The sequence below is a fragment of the Sinocyclocheilus grahami genome, unplaced genomic scaffold (genome assembly GCF_001515645.1).
Source record: "Sinocyclocheilus grahami isolate Dianchi unplaced genomic scaffold, SAMN03320097.WGS_v1.1 scaffold251.1, whole genome shotgun sequence".
Classification (NCBI taxonomy): Eukaryota; Metazoa; Chordata; class Actinopteri; order Cypriniformes; family Cyprinidae; genus Sinocyclocheilus; species Sinocyclocheilus grahami.
The window spans coordinates 134,271-157,914 of NW_015505430.1; the positions used below are offsets into that span (position 1 = coordinate 134,271).

At 38.2% G+C, this 23,644-nt stretch overlaps 2 protein-coding genes and 1 pseudogene across 2 annotated transcripts in view; 1 reads left to right on the plus strand and 2 right to left on the minus strand.

Annotated features, from left to right (window-relative positions):
* Positions 1–23: 23 nt before the first annotated feature.
* cd4-2.1 (CD4-2 molecule, tandem duplicate 1) lies at positions 24–4,334 on the minus strand. Its single transcript, XM_071582425.1, is given in 10 exon segments — positions 24–263; positions 888–955; positions 1,029–1,204; positions 1,713–1,815; positions 1,999–2,246; positions 2,346–2,576; positions 2,673–2,810; positions 2,899–3,055; positions 3,203–3,251; positions 4,279–4,334. Coding segments are annotated over 9 exon segments (1,263 nt in total). The 5' UTR covers positions 3,239–3,251; positions 4,279–4,334; the 3' UTR covers positions 24–157.
* A 7,298-nt stretch (positions 4,335–11,632) lies between these two features.
* Positions 11,633–23,644, minus strand: part of LOC107598439 (ubiquitin carboxyl-terminal hydrolase 5-like) — a 15,525-nt gene continuing 3,513 nt past the window's right edge. The window contains exons 2-18 of the mRNA XM_016289776.1: positions 21,755–22,040; positions 21,272–21,400; positions 18,958–19,024; positions 18,695–18,822; positions 18,406–18,551; positions 18,099–18,283; positions 17,862–17,956; positions 17,585–17,778; positions 15,274–15,345; positions 14,490–14,580; positions 14,196–14,321; positions 13,953–14,106; positions 13,695–13,869; positions 13,524–13,612; positions 13,224–13,409; positions 11,999–12,142; positions 11,633–11,907 (exon numbers count right to left, since the gene is read on the minus strand). Of these exons, the coding sequence (XP_016145262.1) occupies positions 11,633–11,907; positions 11,999–12,142; positions 13,224–13,409; positions 13,524–13,612; positions 13,695–13,869; positions 13,953–14,106; positions 14,196–14,321; positions 14,490–14,580; positions 15,274–15,345; positions 17,585–17,778; positions 17,862–17,956; positions 18,099–18,283; positions 18,406–18,551; positions 18,695–18,822; positions 18,958–19,024; positions 21,272–21,400; positions 21,755–21,862 (2,364 nt within the window). The 5' untranslated portion in view covers positions 21,863–22,040. The remainder of the gene's footprint in view (positions 11,908–11,998; positions 12,143–13,223; positions 13,410–13,523; positions 13,613–13,694; positions 13,870–13,952; positions 14,107–14,195; positions 14,322–14,489; positions 14,581–15,273; positions 15,346–17,584; positions 17,779–17,861; positions 17,957–18,098; positions 18,284–18,405; positions 18,552–18,694; positions 18,823–18,957; positions 19,025–21,271; positions 21,401–21,754; positions 22,041–23,644) is intronic.
* The window catches only part of LOC107598440 (prolyl 3-hydroxylase 3-like), an 8,358-nt pseudogene continuing 6,988 nt past the window's right edge, over positions 22,275–23,644 (plus strand).

The window sequence follows — 23,644 nt, forward strand, 5'->3', positions numbered from 1 at the left end:
GATTTGTTTTAAATGTACAGCAAACACCACATATTTATAGCCCGGTTCCACAGCAAATTTTGAAAAGTGCATGTCTTATTTGGCATCATTAAGCAAGAAGCACATTTAAAAGCACAGGCCCAGCGTGGTTTTTTAGGGGTCTTGCACTCTGCTTCTCTCAGTTGGTGTAGTTTGGGCCTGCTGTACGTGTACGTGGGTTGTGCCCTTGTCTGGGCACTGGAAGTGGCCTCACTCCCTGTCCCAACTCCACCTCATTCTCAGCTCTAAAAAAAACCACATGCTGTAAGATTTCTGTAGGAGTTACTATAGTGCAATTATGCTTTAAGCTTATATGAACTGTTAACTACCAATTAGGAAATAAACCATTGTTGTGACCCAGAATACATAGGAAATATGGACTGTGTAAATATAACATCCCTATATTTATCCATTTTGACATTACCAGTAATTATACAATATGGTGTAAACAATAGGGATCCGCGTATATTCAGTTCAATACTGATAAATGGCAGATCTTAAAACTCTACACTATTTTGTGAAAATAATTTTTAAAATAAGACTAAAATCTCTCGAATTGAACGTAGGGATCATTCTAAGGCAGATCAATAAAAGCAAAGGCAATATAAATGTAAAAATAGGGGAACGAGCACAAACAATTAAATATCCAACACCAACCAATACTGAAAAATTAAAAATAAGGTCAAATTCATTTTAACCGAATATATAATGCAATTACAACATTAGACATCTTCTTTTGGGTTAAGATTTTCATTTTTGCTTGAACTATCCCTTCAAGGCAATATAAAGGCTGTACAACCCTTACAGTAAGCCTGACTGTTATACTATTATCATTGTATTACAAAGCGTAATGGAAGTACAGGAAGTATCTGTTGCATTGGCAGTAGTCTTTGGCTGTAAGAGGCTGCCACATGGATCTCAGCTTTCTCACCCTCTTCTAGGTAAAAAAAAAAAAAACCTTAAATGAGGCATTTCCTTTCTTACTTGCTTTCTTCCTTTCTTTCTCTCACCTTCATCCATTTGTTCCTTTGTCGGACAAGAACAGTCACAATGATAAGTCCGATAAGAACCACAGAACTGGCTCCTACAGCAATCCAGATCCACAGCTTTAGCCCATACACGTCCTTGGTCAAGATTTCCTTAAATGCAGGTGTTTTCCCTTTCCCTTTAGTGAACACCTGTCCACCTGTTCAGTAATCATTACAAACAGAGACTGAACCTTTTATGTGGAATTTTGCTTAGTGCACATAAAAGAGCCTAATTTCTATTTTGGAATGAAATTCATGCTTCTATAGGGATGCAGTGATATTAAAATTCTGACTGATACCAATACTCATTTTCATGTTATGGCCGATAACCAAAAAATGGCTGATATTAAAACGGCATATTTTGTCAAATTAAATTAAAAATAACTGAAGAAATATAAGATGTTATATTTATTTATTGGAAATTATATTTATATATTTATTCAATTATTATTTATTATAAATATTAACTTTAAGTGAGAGTTAGAAGACAGCTAACATAATCTAAATGTAAATATAGCATATATGAGCATACACAATTCAATGTCCAATATCAATATGTTACTGACTAATCTCTAACATCTACCAATAATTGATAAGATTCTGAAATTTATTGTGCATCCCTACAAGACAGATTTTGTAAAGTTGTGAGGTGTAGTTTTGTTTTACCTGAAGGTTTGGCCACAACCCTCAAAGTCGTCTCGACACTTAGACTCGCTCCACCCTCAAACTCCACTGTACACACAAAGCTCCCTGCATCGCTATGCTGCACCTGAGAGAATATGAGGGGACATTACTGTCAACATATTAAAAAATGGTTCCTTACTGGCCTGGATGATTCCATGAAGAAACTTTCACATCCATGGAACCTTTTCAATTCCACAAATAGTTCTTTATACAGGAAAAGGGTTCTTTAGGTTATTAAAATGTTCTTAACACAGTTTAAGGTATTCACATTTTTCAACGTGACATCAAAGTTGGTGCTGAGTTGCTTAGTAGTAAAGTTAACTTTTTCTGAATTCTTCCCATTCCAGTGTAAGCCTTTGTTTTCGGTGTTCTTCAGGGTTGGGAAAGAGACTTTGGGAAGGTGGTCAGCCTTCCATTTCCCACCCACAAGCCGCTGAGATACACTCTGAGGAAGAGAACAGGGCAGCTCTGTGTCGTCCCCTTCAGAAACATTAACAGCTGTGGTCTGGAGACCTGCTGGAGACCCAGACAAATGTCACTGACAGCATGCAATGTGAAGTATTATAGTAATAAATAAACATTCATACTGAGTAACAACTACTGAGTGACACCAACCAACAACAGTCAATGTTACACTGAGTTTCAAGTCATCATTGACTTGACACGTCCACTGGCCTGCATCTTTTGAAGTCACAGACTTCAGGTGAATTGCTTGATTTTTTTCATGATATATTTGACCATTAGGGGGTCTCAGCCACTGTACTTCCTTATTTGGGTTTCCTCTAATGTCACAGTGCAGCTCTGCATCACTAGACTGCACCAGCACTGAGCCTGGTTTAGCAAAGACTGAGAGAGAAAAGGGTGTAAATATGAAAAATACTATAATTCTAAAAATAAATAAATACAAACATAAAAAAGACAACCACTGCTGTCGTCTCTCACCTGACACAACATAAACAGTGTGTTGTTTCACTGACCCTTACTGCCTGCAGAAATTGTTTCCAGAGTCTCTTGTCTCCAGTCTGGGAACCTTCAAAGTTTCTCCGTTTGTAATTGCTTTTGATGTAATATGGGAAGAACCTTTAAAAATAAAATCAATTACAGTGTGACTACTCACAAAAATTCATATTCAAATCATTTTTGCATCGAAAGGAGAAAAAACTGATACCCTTCAGTTTAGTTCCACTTTTGAATTTGATGTTAAAGATGAGAATGTCGTTAAATTTCCATTCTATATCACTGTTTGTATTTAATCCACAATTCATGGATACCTCATCACCGACTTGCTTATAAAACAAATCACATTTCCCACACAATACACAGTGCTGATGGAGGGAAGGATAGAGAGCAAGGAGGGTAAACAACAAGACAGAGAATGCTGTACAGGCAGAGTAATTATAGACTGTTTAAAATCAAATGTATTGTACATCTTAGAATGACGCAATGCACTTTATGAATTTATTTATGCTCACCATAAGGATAAAAAAGAGGATCTTGCAAGTTGCCATTCTATTCTTTTTTCTGAAAAATATGGTCAATGAAAAAGAAAATGAGCTTCTTTTTAAATCAAAAACCCAGAGTTTTATACATCAGAGATTAATACATTTTTATTCATAAAAAGAGGCTCATGCTTTTGAAGGGAGGCTCATGCTTTCAGGAAAAAAACATGCAAGCCACAAACGCTACTCCCTTCAGTAAGTTTGTTTCATTCTCTTTCGTTCTTATTTTTTTTCCACAGTAAATGTTTGGACTAGAAAATTATATTCGTAATTTCAACAATTAACATTCAATTTGAGTAATCCGAGATAAATGCCTAAGACACTTACATTACGTTTAAGATTAACAAGCTATTACCAGCAAATATGTAATGCATCCAAATTTTACACACAGGCCTATTTAAAAAACAAGCATTGGTAGACATAGAAGAAACAAACAATGGATAAGATGCTAACTGTATTATTTTATTTTATTTATTTTTTTATCAAAGCTATAATGTAGCCTCAAATGTACATTAATTTACACAGGTTTCCCTTAGAATGTTTGTAGTGCAAGTGAGCATTTCTATTTGAATCTGCTATTATTAATATAGATATTGTCATTACAGGTTATTATTTATTATTATAAAAATTTTCATAAACACTTGCGTATTTTTCGTTTACGTTTCGATTTTTAAAATTAGCAGTTTTAAATTTGAAAAATAAAAATTGTTATTTGTGCAAGTAAGTCCATAGACATTTATATGATTATGTATTTAAAAATCATTCAAATTAACTCAACGAAAATATAAAACATTATAAATGAGCATCATGGCTCCAGATCGAGTGTTAAAGAAAATATTTTGTTGTTAAAAACGGTATCTGTACGTATCTCGTCCAGAGATCGAAGAATTCTGATGCTTCTCTTTTCATCTTGGTTTTCCCTGTTTTATATAAGAAACCATTACACACAAACTAAGTATTATATTTCATAGTTGACCGCTCTGCTTTTCTTACTCACACTGGGATGCTGTTTTATGTTCTGTTGACAAAGTTTCAGAGAAGTTCTGTACCTTTAGTCCAACTGGCAAAAACCGTGTGCGAGAAACCAGCCGGTACGAAAAGAACCTGCACAAGAAACTGAAATGAGGTATGAGAGCGGAAGAAAGCAAAAAAAAAAAGAAAAAAAGAAAAAAAGGTTGTATGGAGTGTAACAACCAGAGTAGGGCAGAAAAACGCCTCTCACATGCACTTCTAAAGAGAGGAATCCTTGAAATGAGGGCTAGATTCACAACAGGGTAACAATAACGTAATATACATATGAATAAAAAAATTAATCGAGGTCAGTATTTTTTCAACTAAATCGGCAAATTGCTGCCAACTCTCACACATTCAGCGCGAGACTCGCAAAACTGACACTGTTCTCATGCACTCACGCCACAAGTCCAATTTCTCACACAGTGATGTCTGTTTCTATTAGTCCTTTTATATTTAGAACATAAAGTAGGCTATAGTTAAAGCCTAAGGGGTCATATGATGTTGCTAAAAAGAACATTATTTAGTGTTTTTGGTGTAATGAAATGTGTTTATGCGGTTTAAGGTTAAAAAAAACACATTATTTTCCACATAATGTACATTATTGTTTCTCCTCTATGCCCCTCCTTTCTGAAATGCGTCGATTTTTACAAAGCTCATCGGTCTGAAAAGCGAGGTGTGCTCTGATTGGCCAGCTATCCAGTGCGTTGTGATTGGCCGAATACCTCAAGCGTGTGACGGAAATGTTATGCCCCTTGCCATATTGTGAGGCCTTGTCCCCGCTACGTTAACTACTGATTTCTAGTCGTGTCCTCTTTTGGAAGGCCAAACAAAGTAGTTTCGCTTTCACAACGAAACACACGGTGGGCTAGAGTGAGCGGAGGCCGGCTTGAGTGAGCGGAGGCGGGCAGGCTTGAGAACGGCGCGGACGGCAGATTCGATGAAGGAGCATCTGGCGGGCTTGTGGCAACCACATGTGACGACCCAGGGCTGGAATCAGCTTCGTCCACGGTGAAAGCCGATCTGGCGATCCACAGCGCAAAGTTGATGTATTTCCTCAGCGACCACCACGGATCAGCTCCAGGCATGACGAAGCGGCTATCGTCCTCTTTTGGAAGGCCAAACAAAGTAGTTTCGCTTTCACAACGAAGCACACAGCGCCTTCCCAACATGGTGGCAGCAGCAAAACAACAATACTACAGTGAGAATAAAAGCTGTATAAGAGCCTTCTTTCTTTGCATGATCATTTGGGCGGCGTTAAGCAAATCTTCCCACATCGTCACTCCCATGAGCTGATTCGTTACAGCTTGTAACACTCCAAAGAGAAAGGAAAAATTTAAATCGCATCATATGACCCCCTTTAAGCTGAAAGTACTGATCTATAAATGTTTATTTTTTGTAATTTTAACTTTTATATTTTTTTATTTAATACATTTATATTTTATATAATCCTATTGCTCAAATATCTGGGGGAGGTGGGCTTGTCATACAACATCAAAACATAAAATATATTAAAATATAAATTTAGGTAACATACTTCATGTGTGTGTGTGTGTGTGTGGGGGGGGGGGGGGTTATAACATAGTATTTAAAAATTAGTAAAAACAAAATGCATGTTGACAATAGGCTATACTGTAAATGTCATAAGTGAGGCTCCCTTACCGCCTCCTCCGTGCCATCAGAGGGAACCCCCACCAGAGTATTGACTGATTCTCATTCGAACTCCAATTCCCATAAGCCCACATACCTGGGACTGATTGCACATACACACCTGCTAGTCATTACACTCACTCCATATAATCACACCACACACACACATCCTTGTGAAGTCTTGATTTGCCTAGGTGATCATCTCTGAGCGTTTCTTCATTGTGGATTGTTTATTCTGTTGTGACATGGACGGTTTCTCGTTTCTGGATTCTCTGCCGCCTGCCCTGACCCGTATCTGTTTATTGGACTGTGATTCTCTGCCGCCTGCCTTGACCCGTATCTGTTTATTGGACTATGATTCTCTGCCGCCTGCCTTGACCCGTATCTGTTTATTGGACTATGATTCTCTGCCGCCTGCCTTGACCCGTATCTGTTTATTGGACTCTGATTCTATGCCGCCTGCCCCGATCTTAGCCTGTACTGCTTACGCCCTCATCTCGCCTTTACAGCTCTTTGCCTTTATTGTTCTGTTGTCAAATAAACTGCAAATGGATCCTCACTCTGCAGACTCATCATTACAGAAGACTTCGCCTACTAGCAATCCAGCAGCCATCAGGCAATTGACAAGAGAGTAATCTACCCAAGCTAATCAGCTCGCTATACACCAGCACCAGCTCAGTCGACTCACCTCTCTCACCGAGGAACTCGTCACGACGTTGCAGAGTCTACGCATAGCAGCACCTGAAGCAGCCTCTGCACAAATGGCCGCTCCAATAAACGCCATGCCCAGCCAAAACCCCGCTGTAAGTCCACGTCTTGCTTTCCCTGAGAAATTTGATGGAGATTCGTCTAAATGTAAGGGATTTCCATTACAATGCTCCCTCTTTGTGAACCAACAACCCATGCTGTATCCTACGGATCTGGAGAAAATTTATTTTGTGTGCTCGTTACTTAATGGAAGGGCATTAGAGTGGGCCACCGCTGTGTGGAGAACAGACGGCTCAACATTTCCCTCCTTCGAGGTGTTTTTACAGCGCTTTAAAGAAGTTTTCGATTATCCCGCAGGGGGCAAGAGTGCTGGTGAACAACTTCTCATGTAAAAACAAAGGGAGAAAGACAGCAGCGGAATATGGATTATCCTTCCGCACTCTCGCCACACAAACAGACTGGACTGAGGATGCTTTGAAATTAATGTTCCGAAAAGGATTAAGTCACATGTCGCGATGAAGGAAGAACCTTGAACGAATTCATTGAATTATCCATCCAGATAGATAACCTAATAAGGTCAAGGCGACCTGTTCGTGCTCTGGTTAACGATACCCCAGTCTTTGCATCCAATAGTGAAGCCATGCAACTCGGATATACTCACTTGACACCTGAAGCACGAGAACAACGGTTACAACACCATCTTTGCTTGTATTGTGGAAAGGCCGGCCATCTCAAAACATCATGCCCCGTTCGTCCTCTCAACCCGAATTCTAAATCGGTGAGTTCCTGTTTTCATTTCAGTCAATCTACCTCCAGGGACAATGGCTGACTTAAAGGGCTAGTTCCTTCCCCCGGGAGTCATAGACTAAGGGGGGAGGGGGGGACTATGTGACACTGCCACACAAAGACACGTTTTTACCACTCAATATATATTAAGATGGTTTTTTTATCTATATATTTGAGTCTTAGCCATTTTAATCCTCTTAATTATTTGATGTGTGTAAGTCTTTAAAATGTTCATGGGTCTGCCTGTCATGTGGTCAATCACATGACAGGAATAAGGAAGTAAACCAGTACAAAGCAAGCAGCATGTCAAACAATCAGGGCAATTGACCAAACAACTACTAGCTGGATTGTGGAGTTGTTCATGGATTTACCATTCCAGTATCGCACTCATTTTGGATTATCAATTTCTTTGGATTGTATATACACCGGTGGACACTTTTACCTTGGGACTTCAACACACTGGGATTCTTAAGGACTGTTTTAGAGTACGATTTAAATGGACAATCTGCTTTTAACAGCCTAAGTTATTCTAGTTTTGTGTTGTTTTAAGTTCCTTGTGCATTATGTAAATACACTATTTATTCATTCTACTTTTGTTGTTGTCTCATCTTTTTAAAGCACTTATTTTATCTCACACAGTTTAAGCTGACCCCATTTTAAATCCATGTAATTCGGCCGATAAATCCGAGCGTTACAAGATCACGCTTGGATGGTAGTGAACTTTTTAGGTGAAATAGGCATTTTATTACTTTGCTATTCAGTTCAACAGGGTTTATAGAACCCTTCAAAGCGAAATAGGCATTATTTTAACTCTTTAAAGTGCAATAGGTGTTTATTACCGGTACTTTGCTAATTCAACAGGACTAGGTTTCGTACAGCAGCTGTAGATTATGCTTTGCAAATTCTGATTAATATTACAACCGCAACAGTTCGCACAATAAATTCCTACTACAACATTGTGAATATCATTAACAGCAACAGCATGTACTTCAACTCCGTATTAAAATGTTAGTGAACATTATCAATATAGTAGCAGAAGTTTTGTTGCGTTGGCCATATCGCACTGCATAGGCCTACATTGCAGACCGCTTTACCTATTGTTACGGGTCTATTGATTTGGTCATATTGTGCTGCTCGTGTCTGGCGTAGATACCATGTTAGAGTAAAATAGGCATTCGCCTAGCTACTTGAATGCTTAATTAATGGAGATTAATCGAGATTTTTCTCAGCAGCATGCACAGCATTTCTATGTTGCAAATTTTAATTTCGACAATATAAAAGCAGACAACTGCATTTTAAATAAAGTCACTGTAGTGTCTTGCTCAAGGCCATCTTGGAACGAGCCACGCATTTATCAATGATGTGTTCATACAATGCAAACATTATTGTTCTTAATATGCAATATAAATATTTTAAACTATCAAAATAAATGAGCAGCTGCTTCGGAGGCAGAATTAGTCCTGGGCATATGACACCACAACTACAGGGTGTACAGTGATTTATTCTTTTGCCAAACATTTTGTTAGCTTATTAATAAGTTAAAGGTAAGTATTTCCACTGCAGTAACGTTGATGAACGTTAATGGGAAATAAATAAATAAATAAATAAATAAATGGACAACTCTTGAATGACACATTTAAAACTATTTGCTCAGGCCGCCAAAGCCTGAGCCAAGTGGTTGCTGGGGGTTACTTCATCTATCAGGTTACAGGGTAATTCCTGTTTGTTAATGACACACATAGTGCGCGTTTCTATCTAGGTAAGTTTGAGTTATTGACACGCATAGTTATTTAGGTCATTAGTTAAGCTTACACATTTTCATAAAACCTGCAAAATCATGTGATTTATTATAATCTTTACAAAAAATGTGTATTCGTCGTTTACTTTCAATTCTTAAAACTAGCCATTTTAAATGTGGGGAAAAAATGCAAGTCAGTACATAGATATTTATATGATAATATATTTAATATTTAAAAAGCATTAAAGTTAATGAAAAGATAAAACATCATATTGGTTGTTAAACACGGTTACATACTGTTAAATACTTGGACCTCATGCAGCAAAAACCAATAATGCTGATGCTTCTCTTTTATGTTTGTTTTTTCCTGTTTTTATTTAAGATACCATTCGCTTATGCAAGATTGTTTTTTATTTTTTTTAGCTATGCGCTCTTCTTTTCATACTTACTTTTGGATGCTGTTTTTTGTGTTGAGAACGTTTGAGGTTAGTTCTGCGCCTCTAGTCCAACTGGTAAAAACCAGCGTGCGCGAGAAACCAGCCGACACGAAAATCTGAAATGAAGTATGAGTGCGGAAGCGAGCAAAAAATGTTGCTTGGAGAGAAACAACCAATGTCAGGCAGAAAACGCCTCTCACATGGACTTCTCAGTGGGAAATCCTTGAAGGAAAAGTTAGGATTTGACAATTAAGTTTACAAATAGGGTCACAATAACATAATATACAAATTAATTCATAAAAACAAATAATCGATGTCAGCATGTATACTCATAAACAGTCTACATAGCATTGAAACATTAATAAAAATATTGGCTGCTCAGTACAGACGTCTCCGCGACGTGCGTGTGCTATCTGGGGCTTATTCACATAAAACACACAGGCCTTTGAACACTACACTAATTTACTTATCAAACTGATCAGCAGTGTAACATAAATGAGGCTTGAACTTTCCATCGTTAACCAGATAAATTACCAAATGTCATTCGTATGGTTTATACACTTAGCAGACTTTCATGCTTTTACATTTATCAATACTCTTTCCACCCTCAGTATTGCCAGTAAACATGCATTCACATTGGGTTTTTTTCAGTAATATACATAAAATGTTTATTACTGCTAACACTGCATTTGGCAGAAAATTCCTTTATACACACCCATAAGCAATACACAGTTAGAAGAAACAAAGAGACACTTTTTTTTTATTATTATTTTATTTTAAAGCAAAAAGAACACAAGGAATTCTTCCCACCCCACCACAAAAAGGAGAACAAAACAAGGAAAAATGTGAAACCGCACAATACCTTTTGAATTCATTTTTTAAATTTAAAATTCCAATATATAATATTTAGCTGGGGTTTTTTTTGATATTAAGTGTTCTAAGAATCTTTATTAGTTTGTGCATCAACACCCCAAGCGAATTACATTTGCAAATTACCATGCCCTCACACAAAGGGTCGTAAAACCGTCCAGCAATTGCAACCTCCCGCTTGGAATTTCTGCCTTTCTCATTGGACAAGCCCATCTTGAGAGGCGTGAATCTTCTCCGACCTTAAAGGCATCACCCCATGTGACCCGCGCCCAGGGTCGGTGGTTCGGTTGTATTCGGAGATGATGAAAATGTGAGCTGCAATGCTCCAGGAAACTCTAAGTACGTGCCAGGCTTCGGCCTTGACTTTTTCATTCACCAAGATTCTCTGACGCAAACGGGTTCTTTTTCATCAACCAACTTTAGCAAAGATCAACTGGAACCTTCAGATTACATCAAACCTCTCTTTCAGACAGATGAGACGTACAAGTATTCAAACTTAGTCTTATTAATTGATACATTAGGTATCATTTGCACCTTTTTACAAAGGTGTGTTTGAACTAAGAATCTGATGTTTCCCTCAGGTGTAGATCTGAATATGCAAATGGTTCCATAACTTCATATTCTTATTTTCTCTTTACTGCGTTAAGCTTTAACCCTTTCCTATGCCAACTGTATGCGTGTGTGTGTGTGTTTGGGTATGTTAGACCAGTTTAAGTGTTTATGTAGTATGTTAGACTAGTTTAAGTGTTTATGTAGTTAATAAAGCCTTACTTGTATCACACTTGACGTTGTTCATTGTTTGCTCATAACTGGAGTCACTTAATCACGCAGATTTATGCTACAAGCTTTGTAGAATTGTACAGTAAGAAAGTTATTTCCCTTAACCAGGAAATTAACGTTCTTAGAATTGACAGACAGTTGACCCTGAGAGGTCAATATCTAGAAATAAATATCTACAGCGGGTCTAAATATTTATAATTAATTATAACTAGTTATGATTAATTATTCATATTTCCCCATGAGCTGATTTGCTACAATATTATGAAGTTTACAGTTTTTGCTACCTGTTACCAAAATTTAGGACCATGATTTGTGACTTAAATGCGTTTAAAGCAATAAATATTAACTAGAAAGTCTCAGTCATGCCACTTCATGGGTGTCATCATTTTTAAATAAATATTTTAAAAAAACTAAAAAAAAGATTTATACTGAGGTAAAACCATTGTAGCAATTGGGTTGCATGCGAAATGGGTACAATATACTTTTGGTATCAGGTCCTTGCATCAAATATTTTTGTATCACTCTGGTTAAGAGAGACAGAGTGACGTGTCTCACCGTGGCTCTGAGAGCACGAGTGGCCTGGTCTCGACTGAATCCCATAGAAACGATGGTTGCTAGGTGTTCCTCAGGTAGACTCTCTGTGGGAGTGGTGCCAGGAGCAGAACTAGATCCAGCCAACACTAAAGGTGCGGAGAAATCTGCAGAAGTTCACATAGAGAATATTACTGGAAATCTGCATCCTACTTTTAATCCTCTTCACAGCTGACACTCATTGATGAATGTATTTACCATGGTCTTCCATGTGTCCCATCACCCAGTTCATAGCAGCATCAATGCCAGTATTGCCTGTGTAGTAAACGGCCTTCCGGCAGGCCTCCAGAGGAAAACCCATCTCACACAGCTGAGACACTGTAGAGTCATCCAATACCGGAGCTGAGAGACATGCACAGATAGAGAGAGAGTGCTCTACAGACATGTTTCAATAATTACATTGACTGAATGCTAATGAAAATTGTATTAATTAAAAATTAAACCAATGCTTAAAGGAATAGTTAACCCAAAAATTTGCTAAAAATGTTTTCCCCCTCAGATAACCCAAGAGGAACTTGAGTTTATTTCTTCATCGAAATAGATTTGGAGAAATTTAGCATACATCACTTGCTCACCAATGTGCTCACTTCAGTGAATAGGTGCCACCAAAATGAGAGCTCATACAGCTGATAAAAACATTAGAATAATCCAAAACATGACTCCAGTCCATCAATTAACATCTTGTGAAGTGAAAAGCAGCACAATTTTAAGAAACAAATCCATCAAGATGTTTTTTTTTTTTTTTCAGTGAAAAAGTAATCTCATCTGAATCAGGAGAGAAATATGCACAGAACAACCACCATTTAAAAGCGAAAACAGTTCTAGCCAATATGTTGGTAGATTTTGTTGTGAGAGGACAACAGGAGACTTTTTCACTGGAGGAAGCATTATTATGGATTATGGACAGCTATTTTGGCCAGAAGTAAAATGCCTTAATGATGGATTTGTTTCTCATAAACACGCCGCTGTACACTTCATAAGATGTTCATTGATGGACTCGAGTCGTGTGGATTACTGTGATGTTTTTATCAGTAGATTGAACTCTCATTATGACGGCACCCATTTACTGCAGGGGATCCACTGGTGAGCAAGTGATGTAATGCTAAGTAAATATCTCCAAATCTGATCAGATGAAGAGGGGAGAGTACATTTTCAGCAAATTTTCATTTTTAGGTGAACTATTCCTTTAAATCCAAAATAAATTACATTTAGTTGAAAACTAAATATTAAGACCAAGGCAATATGAGTATCATTTATATAGAGCAAATAAAAACACGTTTACATTAAACTAATACAAATGAATATAATAAAATTGAATTAAAAGACACTAAACAAAGAAGAAAGCAAAGGAAAAAGAAAGAATGAAAGACAGGCTCAAGTGGCAGACAGATGAGGTCAGAAAGAAGAGAAAAGACAGACTGACACAGCAGTGGGGAGTAGAGAGAGTCGTCCTCCTCGTTGCCGTGGAAACCCAGGATACCTTTAACCTCCACATCAGGGGTCATGAGAGGAGGTGGAGCCACCTCTGGCAGAAGCTCCTCCCCTGGCTGCTGTCCCATGGCAAGGAGCGCGCTCAGATCCAGTGTGTCAGGAACGTCAATGCTCACATCTATTCAAATTATTACAAGAGTATGTCAACAAATTAACAGAACAATTTAAAATTATATAATTGTGCAAAATGAAAAAGTTACATTATCAAACATCCAAAAAATATATAATTAACCTAATTTTTTAGGAACCCAATCCAAGCCGAAGGTGAATTTCTTAATTTGGATGACAAGATGGTCAGGAAATGAAGCAAAGCGAGTGGTCCTAAGAGACAAAGAGATATAAAGATACTATTACACACGGAAGAAAATCAAAGACTAATTGAGAATTAAACGAATATTATTACTTTGTGGCAGTGGTTTTGGCTTGCACTGCAGAGCTCCAGAAATCTGTGAGTGTTTCCGGTTCGCTAAGAGCAGCCAAACAGGCACCAAATGGAATTTGAGCACGTGGTGCAGCAGAGGGAGGGGCTCCAGATGACTCCACCTCCTCCCGGCGACGTTCTGCTTCTTGTAGCTCCTCTGATAAACAGAAAGAGAAGATGATAAATGAGAGGAAGGATAAATTGGAATTGATACACAGAAGCATAGTATGAGTGTCTAACCCATATTAGTTGCCTGGTCCATGGGAACGGGCAGCTGGACTATGTAGTCTACTCGTTGGGTATATTTGGCCTTTTGTGACTGCTGACATACAATCTTCTCCTCCACTAGGAAGCGGAAAGCTTCTGAGGGATTCATGCCAGACCGACAGTTCCTCTGGACAACATAAAAAAAAAGACAAAATGAGTGAATGCAAAAGTAAATGGTGTAAAACAGAGACTGCAAGAGCATGTCATCATCCTTACCTCCACCATATTTATAAAGTGAAGAAGAAACTCCTGCGCATCCTGCTGCCGATTGGTAGAGAACTCCGGGTGGCCTCGTCCAACCAGAGCTTTGAACATGCGAGGTGCTATGCCAACCTGGTCACCCTGTACAAAGAAAATCAGATTTAGAAATGGCTTTTCCTGAACATGAGCAGAATCAATTTCTGTATTTTCCTGCAAAAACTGTCAGACTCCATACCAAAATTATTAATGAAAGATATAAACAAAGTCTACTCATCTTTCATGAATGAAACCCGATGTTTGTGTACATACCCTGGGTTCAGTGGAGGAATTGGGGTCATCCCCAGGGTCAGGGGCCGGCTTAGAGTACTCTCCTGACAGAAGGCCATAGCCCAGCTTTGCTCTGATATTAAAGAGTGGAAATTAAGGAAGAAAGATACATATTTCGATTACTAAATAAAATCGTTGTGGTGTTTAAGCTCTTTGAAACAACCGAAGCAGATACTCATGTTTGTTCACTCTTTCTTTCAGGTAGCAGGGAGAATTGATGTATGGCGACCTCTGCTGGATATATGACATTACTAAAGCCTCTTCAGTATCATCATTAACAGGACTAAAGAGTTCAGCCTGAAATTTAAATTCTGTCTCCATTTTGTCACTCATGTTGTTCAAAACCTGTATGAAACTCGTTCTACTGTGGAACATGAAACTGTTCATGAACACTGAAACTGAAAAGACGCTGTCAATCTCCAAATATGACAAAAAAGCAATATAAAAGTGGTTCATAAAACTTGTACTGCTCTATACTCCTGGTCTTCTTAAGTCATGCAAGGGCTTTGTGTGAGTAACAGACCATTATTTGTATATTTTCAAACATTGGGCATTAAGACGTATTTGACATTAGTGATTAAAAAATGCCCTGTATTGTTTAACCAAATATGGCTTGCCAAGTTTAAATATGTGGAAGTGCGAATGAGATTTGAAAGCTACTGAAGAGTGCAACATTTTTGGACTTTGTGAACGATCCCTTTTAGACTAAACACACTGATATTTTAAAGTATGTGTGCATTTGAGAGTTTATGGGACAGGTACTCACACTTGAGTCTTAAAATCCTGGGTAGGGTCACTGGGCGCCTCATTAAAGATCTTGTCGATGATGGAAACGTATCTGAGTATCAATGAGAATGAGAGAAAACAAGATATATTTAGAGATTTTATTTCTGCGAGTCAGTAAGATTTTTTTTAAATGTTTTTAAAAGAAGTCTCTTATGCTCACCAAGGCTGCATTTATCTGAACAAAATAGTATTATGAAATATAACAATTTAAAGTAACTGATTTCTACTTTAATATATTTTAAATAATTGAAAATGTAAATAATTTAATTTACTAAAATGTAAATATTAAAATTTTTTACTTGATTTGAGTTTACAGCAGCCATTACTCAGTGCAGAGGCGGACTTAGGCAAAGGTAGGCGACCGCCTTGGGCCCCCAAAAGCCAAGGGCCCCCTAAAATGCTTTTTATATGCGAGATGCGCGTTCAGTGCGGACGCACAAGTGGTTACTGTAGTGTTCATTACCACGACAACCGTCTGTGCGTCCGCGTTGAACGTGCTTCTTAGCAAAAGTAGGGTGATGTAGAAAATGGGGACGGAATCCCAGAATCTATTCATAAAAACGGAATTTACTGTGTAACGCTGACGGAATGAACGGCGCAGACCCGCGTTTCGTTTGCTATTGAAGCACGCGCAATGCTCGCGGTTGTCATCTGTAGTAGCTAAATAGTATTTTTGCCATTTAATATTCACATACACTAGTCCGTATCGCTGTTTGATTGTGTACTGAACTGCATTTGAATTCCGTGACATTGCTCGTTACACAGTAAACTTCTGTTGTGTAGCATTTTGAATGTACAAAAATTAAAGGGTTTGTTTAATTTTCATTGGAATAAAAGATAGATTAATGTTTTCGCCTTCATTTGATTACCAGAAAAATTTAAATACACAACACTGAATTTCTAAAAAATAAGAAAATAAAATGAAAATTTCATAGGGCCCTATTATTGTATATAAGTTAAGTTGTTTTTATGAATTCAATTAATTAGATATGTTTTTGATTAAACCATTAAAATGGAATACAGAAAAAAAAAAAAAAAAAAAAAAAGAAAGCGCAGAATTTGGGCCCTAAGAATGTAATTTTTGTTAAACATTTAATAGGCCTAAATTGCTGTTAAATTAAACAAGTTTCATGATTTTAATTAATTAGACATGTTTTTTGTTCAAATTTAATATAATCATCCAGAAAAAAGAAAAAAAAAAAACTGAATCCAGAAACATTAAAACGGAAAAAAAGATTTTGGGAAAAATAAAACCTAGGCTAATTTGGTAAAAACTAAAACGGATTTCATAGGGCCCTACAAATATCATGCATCCGAAGCAATAATTCTAATACCAAGCAACAGTGCATATTATATAGGGCCTATTTAAATTTTTTAAAATGGCGCTCACTCATTATTGTGAAAGACCCAAGAAGGACCAAGAAGGACACAGTCACTTTCCACACTTCATGTTTAGTTGAAACAATACTTAAGCATGTAAATTTATAATTTCCTTCAGTTTAATTTAAATGTGCAATTAAAATAAATAAAAATAAATGTATATTTTAAAGTTTAGAATTAGACAGCCTTGCATTGTGTAGACAATTGCATAGTGAAAATTACCCCAACGCACCACCTAATGTCCAACCTACTCTAATACTATTATAACCTGTTTAAATATGAACAAGGGATTTACAACATTAAATAAATCTTTTATTTATAACATGTACATGAAAAATCTAAAAGATTAGACAACTATGGGACACGGCCGTGCAGCAGCGAGCAACAGTGAAAGGAACCTCAAAGTTGTAAATGTGTGAAATTGTATAGGGCCCCATTCCTGTATTTTGCCTGGGGCCCCCAAATCACTAAATCCGCCCCTGACTCAGTGTCACATGATCCTTCAGAAATTATTCTAATATGCTGATTTGGTGCTCAAGAAACGTTTCTTATTATCAATGTTGCAAATATTTGTGCTGCTGAATATTATTTTTTTTTATTTTAAATAATATTCAGTGTTTTTAATAATAATATAATTAATAATAATAGCATTTTTTTTCATTCTCTTCATTGAATAAAAAGTTCAAAATAACAGCATTTTTATTAAACAAATCTTCTGTACCATTGTCTTTAATGTCTCTTTTGACCAATTTAATGATGAATAAAGGTATTCATTTCTTTTTAAAAATATCTTACTGACCCCAAATCTTTGAACAGTAGTGATTATGGATATGTTTTATATGCTCATATCTCTGGCTGAACCACACTCCAGAACCACACACAGGTTGACAAACATTCTGAGAGGCACTGACTTGGTCTGGAAGTCTGGGATGGTGAAGAGCACTTGCATGACAGAGTTGAGGTAGCAGCTGTTTCCCAGGTTCTTCATTCCAGTGAGCCCTGGGCCCCATAGGGGTCTCAGAGTGGTACCTGACTCCTGAATCACCTCCCACTCTCCCACACGCTGGTTCACTGCGATCTCCAGCTCAGTCATGGTTCTTTCCGTCTAACAAAAAGAGAGGGACACACTAAAAAACAGCTTCTTAAACATTTTAAGAATGAAAGCAGAGATTTTTGGGATGACAGTACCTTTTCCATAGTCATCATATCAATGCCAAAGTGAGAAAGGTGTTCTGGAAGCTTAAAATCTAATACCATATCATCTTCGTCATATGAATAGACATCTGCAAAGACACATACATCACACAATGTCATCATAAATATAGCCTTAGTTAACCGTAAAGCAGACATAACGTTACTGGCTTAAAGCATACAACGTCAGCATGATTTAATTAGATTCCAGCAGATTTTGTGAGACAATCTCACCTGCTCCGTCAGGTGTTATTGTGCCGAGTTTGACAGCCAGTGGGTATCCAGTCTGCTGGTAGTGCAGGAGGGCGTGGTTATTCCCCCCTGAGCCATCAAAATATCTCCGCCCACAAAAAACCTTTCCGTCTGTCAGATTCATCCACAGGTTTTCCTGTAGGTCACAGACCTCACACTTCCAACCACTGAAAGAAAGATGGAATTATGTAAATATAAACAATCACTTACTCGAACATCCTCCTAGGATCATGTTTTCAGAGCTTAGCTGTACATATCAAATGTCTACAACATTCACACATGTATATACCAAGGAGGGATTTTGACCCCATTGTCGAGTTGTTTAAGTTCAGCTGCGTGTTTTGACTCCTGTCGCACTTCTCCGTCCCACTGCTGCACCTGCAAAGTGTGCGACACAGAGTCTGCTGCCTGCAGCCCTGTCATCGACAGAGACACCTGCAAGGGTGAACGACACCATCACAGTCAATCAAAGTCTGCTCTTTTATAAAGTTTAACATCCACTTAATTATGACTATATATTTATATATTATTACATAGGGAAAAATCCTGTGAAAAGATTTCATAATAAAATGACTCACCCGTTCCCGAACAACATCTGGCATGGAGGCTAGATCATCTGGTGTCACTTCCTGTCGGTCTGGGAACAGAACCACCTTGACCTCTTCGTCATACTGCTCCTGCTCAACATCAAACCCGCCCTCAATCCCTGCAAGAAACACACACAACCTTTTCAGCCTTTTACGTTTCATAAAATAAACTTACTAACAATACACAACTGGGAAAACTAACATGTTCTAAAATATGTAGCAAAGATTGAGGGCTAAAGAATGCAGGGGCTTACCAATGGCTAGTCTTGTGGGCTTCTTTTTTGGAGGGTCACCTGATCCAGAATTGTTATCATCCTCCTTCTGATACACAGACAAGGTTAGTCTATATTTGCCATGAATCAGCACTTAAAGGGATAGTTCACCCAAAAATGAAAATTGTCATTAATTACTCACCCTCATGTCGTTTCAAACCTGTAAGAGCTTCGTTCATCTTTCGGAACACGAATTAAGATATTTTTGATGGAATCTGAGAGCTGTCTGACCCTGCATAGACAGCAATGCAACTGAAACGTTTCCAAGTCCAGAAATGTTTCCAAGCCCCTTTTCACCGGATCTGTTTTCCTACATTGTTGTGATTTGATCTGAACGGAAACAGCATATCCGTGTGACACAGCTGACACAGAACAGCCTACGCTGTTTACGTCCAGCGGATATTCTTCAAAATGGCTCCAGGATGATGTGGAGGAGACTAATTGTGGAATAAAGTTGTTTTTTTGCGCACAAAAAGTATTCTCGTAGCTTCGTATAATTGCGGATGAACCCCTGATGCCACATGGATTATTTTACAGATCTCCTTGCTACGTTTCTGGACTTGGGAACATTTCAGTTGTGTTGCTGTCTATGCAGGGTCAGACAGCTCTCAGATTCCATCAAAAATATCTTCATTTGTGTTCCGATGATGAACGAAGGTCTTACAGGTTTGAAACGACATGAGGCTGAGTAATTACAAAATTTTCATTTTTGGGTGAACTAACCCTTTAAAATGCAGTTATATTACAAGAAGATGTAATGTGTTAAAATATTTTCTTCTATACCATATTAGTTTGCAGAGACATAAGCCATGTGTATATTGATTTCCAGAAAGTCTAAAAAAACAATATAGTGCCCACTCACGTTTTCAGCTGTCTTTTGGTCCTTGTTTTTCCCATTCATTTTTTCCATAGAGATTTTAAAAAAGGATTTCATAAAAGAGTTTACATTCACAATCACAACATTACAAACTTTGAAGTATTCAAAACTTGGACCAAAAGACAAAAGTTCAAGACTGTACTTAAAGTCACAGAAACGGAAGTAGCAACTGATCTTTTCTTCCGAGTGTAGCGGAATATCTTTGTTCTATCCATCAGTTGCTTATTGGATTTTGAGATGTGGGCGGGGCACTCAAAAGTGGAGACGGATGAATGCAAGCTTGCGGGAAATGATTGGAGAAATCCTGCATCCGACACCAGAGAGAAGGTGTGCACTCTTTTGCCATGTTTTACTGGTCGCGATTCTCGTATTAGTGGAAATTTCTTTGGAATTCCACTGTTAAACATGCTTATTTTAAAATATCAGTTGAATAATCTGGCCAGATGGCTTCAACAAAAGCATATATCACTGATTAACAACCTCGTTGCTCACAGTTGGTCAGGCTTTAATGGTTTATAAATTATCGTTAAAAACCAATTCCCCTATGGAGAAAATAAATGGGATTTTTACATCCAGAACCAAACTGTTGAACTTAAACATTGCCGTCTGTCCCACCCAACCTGAAACAGCAAAACTGGCTGAACAAATGGCGTGAGTTTGGGGGCGGGACTATCTGTTTGTCTGGCCAATGAAAGACAGGAGGAGTGTCCAGGAAACCTGTTTGACGCCCATCATTTTTTCCCATTTGGAGACTTTAAATATTTATGAACGTTTACTTAAACCAGTGATCCTCAAATCTGGCTCGAATTTCTTTGGAATTCCACTGTTAAACATGCTTATTTTAAAATATCAGTTGAATAATCTGGCCAGATGGCTTCAACAAAAGCATATATCACTGATTAACAACCTCGTTGCTCACAGTTGGTCAGGCTTTAATGGTTTATAAATTATCGTTAAAAACCAATTCCCCTATGGAGAAAATAAATGGGATTTTTACATCCAGAACCAAACTGTTGAACTTAAACATTGCCGTCTGTCCCACCCAACCTGAAACAGCAAAACTGGCTGAACAAATGGCGTGAGTTTGGGGGCGGGACTATCTGTTTGTCTGGCCAATGAAAGACAGGAGGAGTGTCCAGGAAACCTGTTTGACGCCCATCATTTTTTCCCATTTGGAGACTTTAAATATTTATGAACGTTTACTTAAACCAGTGATCCTCAAATCTGATCCTCAAACACCTGAGTATGCTAATCAATGTCTTCAGGATCATTAGAAAATCACAGGTAGGTTTGTTTGATTAGGGTTGGAGCTAAACTCTGCAGGAAAATGGATCTCACGAGCCAGATTTGAGGATCACTGATTTAAACCATACATGATTATTATTTATAAATGCACAGAATGGTGTGTCATGTGTTTACCTGCGTTTTCCGGGTCCGGGTGATGTGCAGGTAAGCTCTCTGACCAGTTTTGGCGTGGTGTCTTTCTACGTACTTGCTTCCAAAGCCGAGAAAGCTGTTCATGCAGACATACAAGCCTCCGTCACTCTCCTGAAACAAAAGGAAAGACGTGTTTGAACCAAATACTGCTGGTGAGCACCAGTGAGGCTGTGGCTGCCTCACGCGCATGATACAGAAGCACACAGACGTCAAGAAAAAAAACTTTGCAGTTACTAGCTCATGTTAGCGTTATAACTGGCGGACGGCTAGCTAAAGTAGCATATACACGCTGATAATTTAAGGCTAAACCAAGGGAAATTAGTTGTTTAGTCAAGATGTGACCAAAGAGTGCAGAGTCAACATTGCGATGATGACTCGCTTGACATAATGAAGGAAAATAGTGCAAACGTGTGCACTCAATGAGCGCTAGTTAGTTCAGCGTGCTACTAACGTTACTGAACTCACCGGACTGGCGAATGAGAAGGCGCACTCGTCTTTGTGAACACGATCTCCGGGCCTCGGAACCCGAATCGTGGACAGAACCGACATCAGTATCTCGCTAACCTCCGTCATATCTGGCTAAACACGATTTGCCTTCACACGCTTGCCCGCCTCGGTTTTTGGCCCCCGCTCCTGAAATACAGTGCGCTTGAAATCTCTGACCGCCCACTTCTTTCTCTGTTTCCCTTCAATGAAAAGCTGCTACTGATGGTCCAGTGTGTTTCATTCGAGGCCAGGGGCGCTGCACACACTCTCGCTGCACGCATTACAGCCGCAAGTGTTTGACCGTAAAGCGCCAAAAACGCGCGCATTATTTAACAATCCTAATTGAATTGTGACATAAAAATACTAATATGCACATTAGCCTAACGTCTTTAATGCAATAGTTAAATCATAGTTTAATGCAGTATAGCAATCTTGGCATAACAAATATTTTTTAGCAGTTCACCACTGAGGAGAAATAAACCTTTATTTTTGAATTCTCATGTATTATGTGTACTACGGTAAATGGAAGCCATGACAGTTGTCGAAATGAGAAAGCGGAAATTTTTACCTCATGTAAATAATAATACTGGCCTCGTGCGGCTGGGAGTTTAATGCGCGCAAAAAGTTATGCGCCAGATTGCAACTAAAAAGTATGTGATGATATATGGATGGTGTTGCTTTGGGTTCAGTGTAGACAGTTACTGGTTATCATGTATTTGGATTTTATCCTAATAGATATAGCCTAAATCTTACAATATAAACAAAACAATGAATGTAAATACTTTAAGTATTCCTAGCATTGTTACTTCTAACTAAATGAGGACATATCACATTATGTTGTGTTTATATAAACTAATTACGATTACAACAAGCTAATATAAACCCTAAATACCCGTTCACACCAAGAACGTGGGACATTCCACAAAAATCTTGGGTGAAAAAAATATCTTATTAAATCTGAACGTTGAGTCATATGGAGGAAATGTTAATCTATATGAAACGCATATCGTGCCATCTCAGCATGTTTTTATGATTGAAATAAATACGTTTTTATACGCATTTCACCAATAAAATGTCAGGCCCGGTCACATACAAATTTGTAGATGTTAGAATGGTTTCCGAATGAATTTCTTTGATACAAATAGCATTTTCTTATTGGTCACATGTCCCTGATTGTATCTAACATGGTTTTGTAATTTCTATAAGAAATATAAGCAACTTTTCGGTCAACTGTAGTTAGGGCTACACGATAAATCGCATGTATCGGTTTTTTCAGAAATCGCACTCAAACGCAAGTCCTGTATAAGTGGCGTTCCTCTTCATGCACAGCTACTATCTTCAGAGAGTTCATCCGGACTTTTAGCCCCTTACCATGAGCTCTATTACCGCGGGGTCAGGGCGTATTTTATGGAAGATTGGGAGCGCGCAGCGGAGTTCCTGGAGAAATCCATTTCCACGCGAGACAAGCTCCTGCAGACCAGACGAAAATGTCACGACGAGTGTTTAACAGCAGGAGACGACAAGATCTCCAAACTAGGTAACTGCTAACTTTTTTTACAGATGCACAAAGTCTGTGTGCTCAGTCTCCACCTCAGTGTGTGTGTGTGTGTGTGTGTGTGTGTGTTTCAATGACCTGGAGAAACTCATTCATTTACAGTGCTTGAAACAGTGCAGTACTTTGTCCAACTAATGCAACAATACAAATCATGCTCTGTAAACTGGTAACTGGAGTTCTCCAAGATGTGTTCAGTTCAATGCATGTTATCACATCACATGTTAATGAATGTTAGTGTGTGTGTGTGTGTGTGTGTGTGTGTGTGTGTGTGTGTGTGTGTGTGTACACACAAGAGGTTTCTCTCTCTGGGCCGG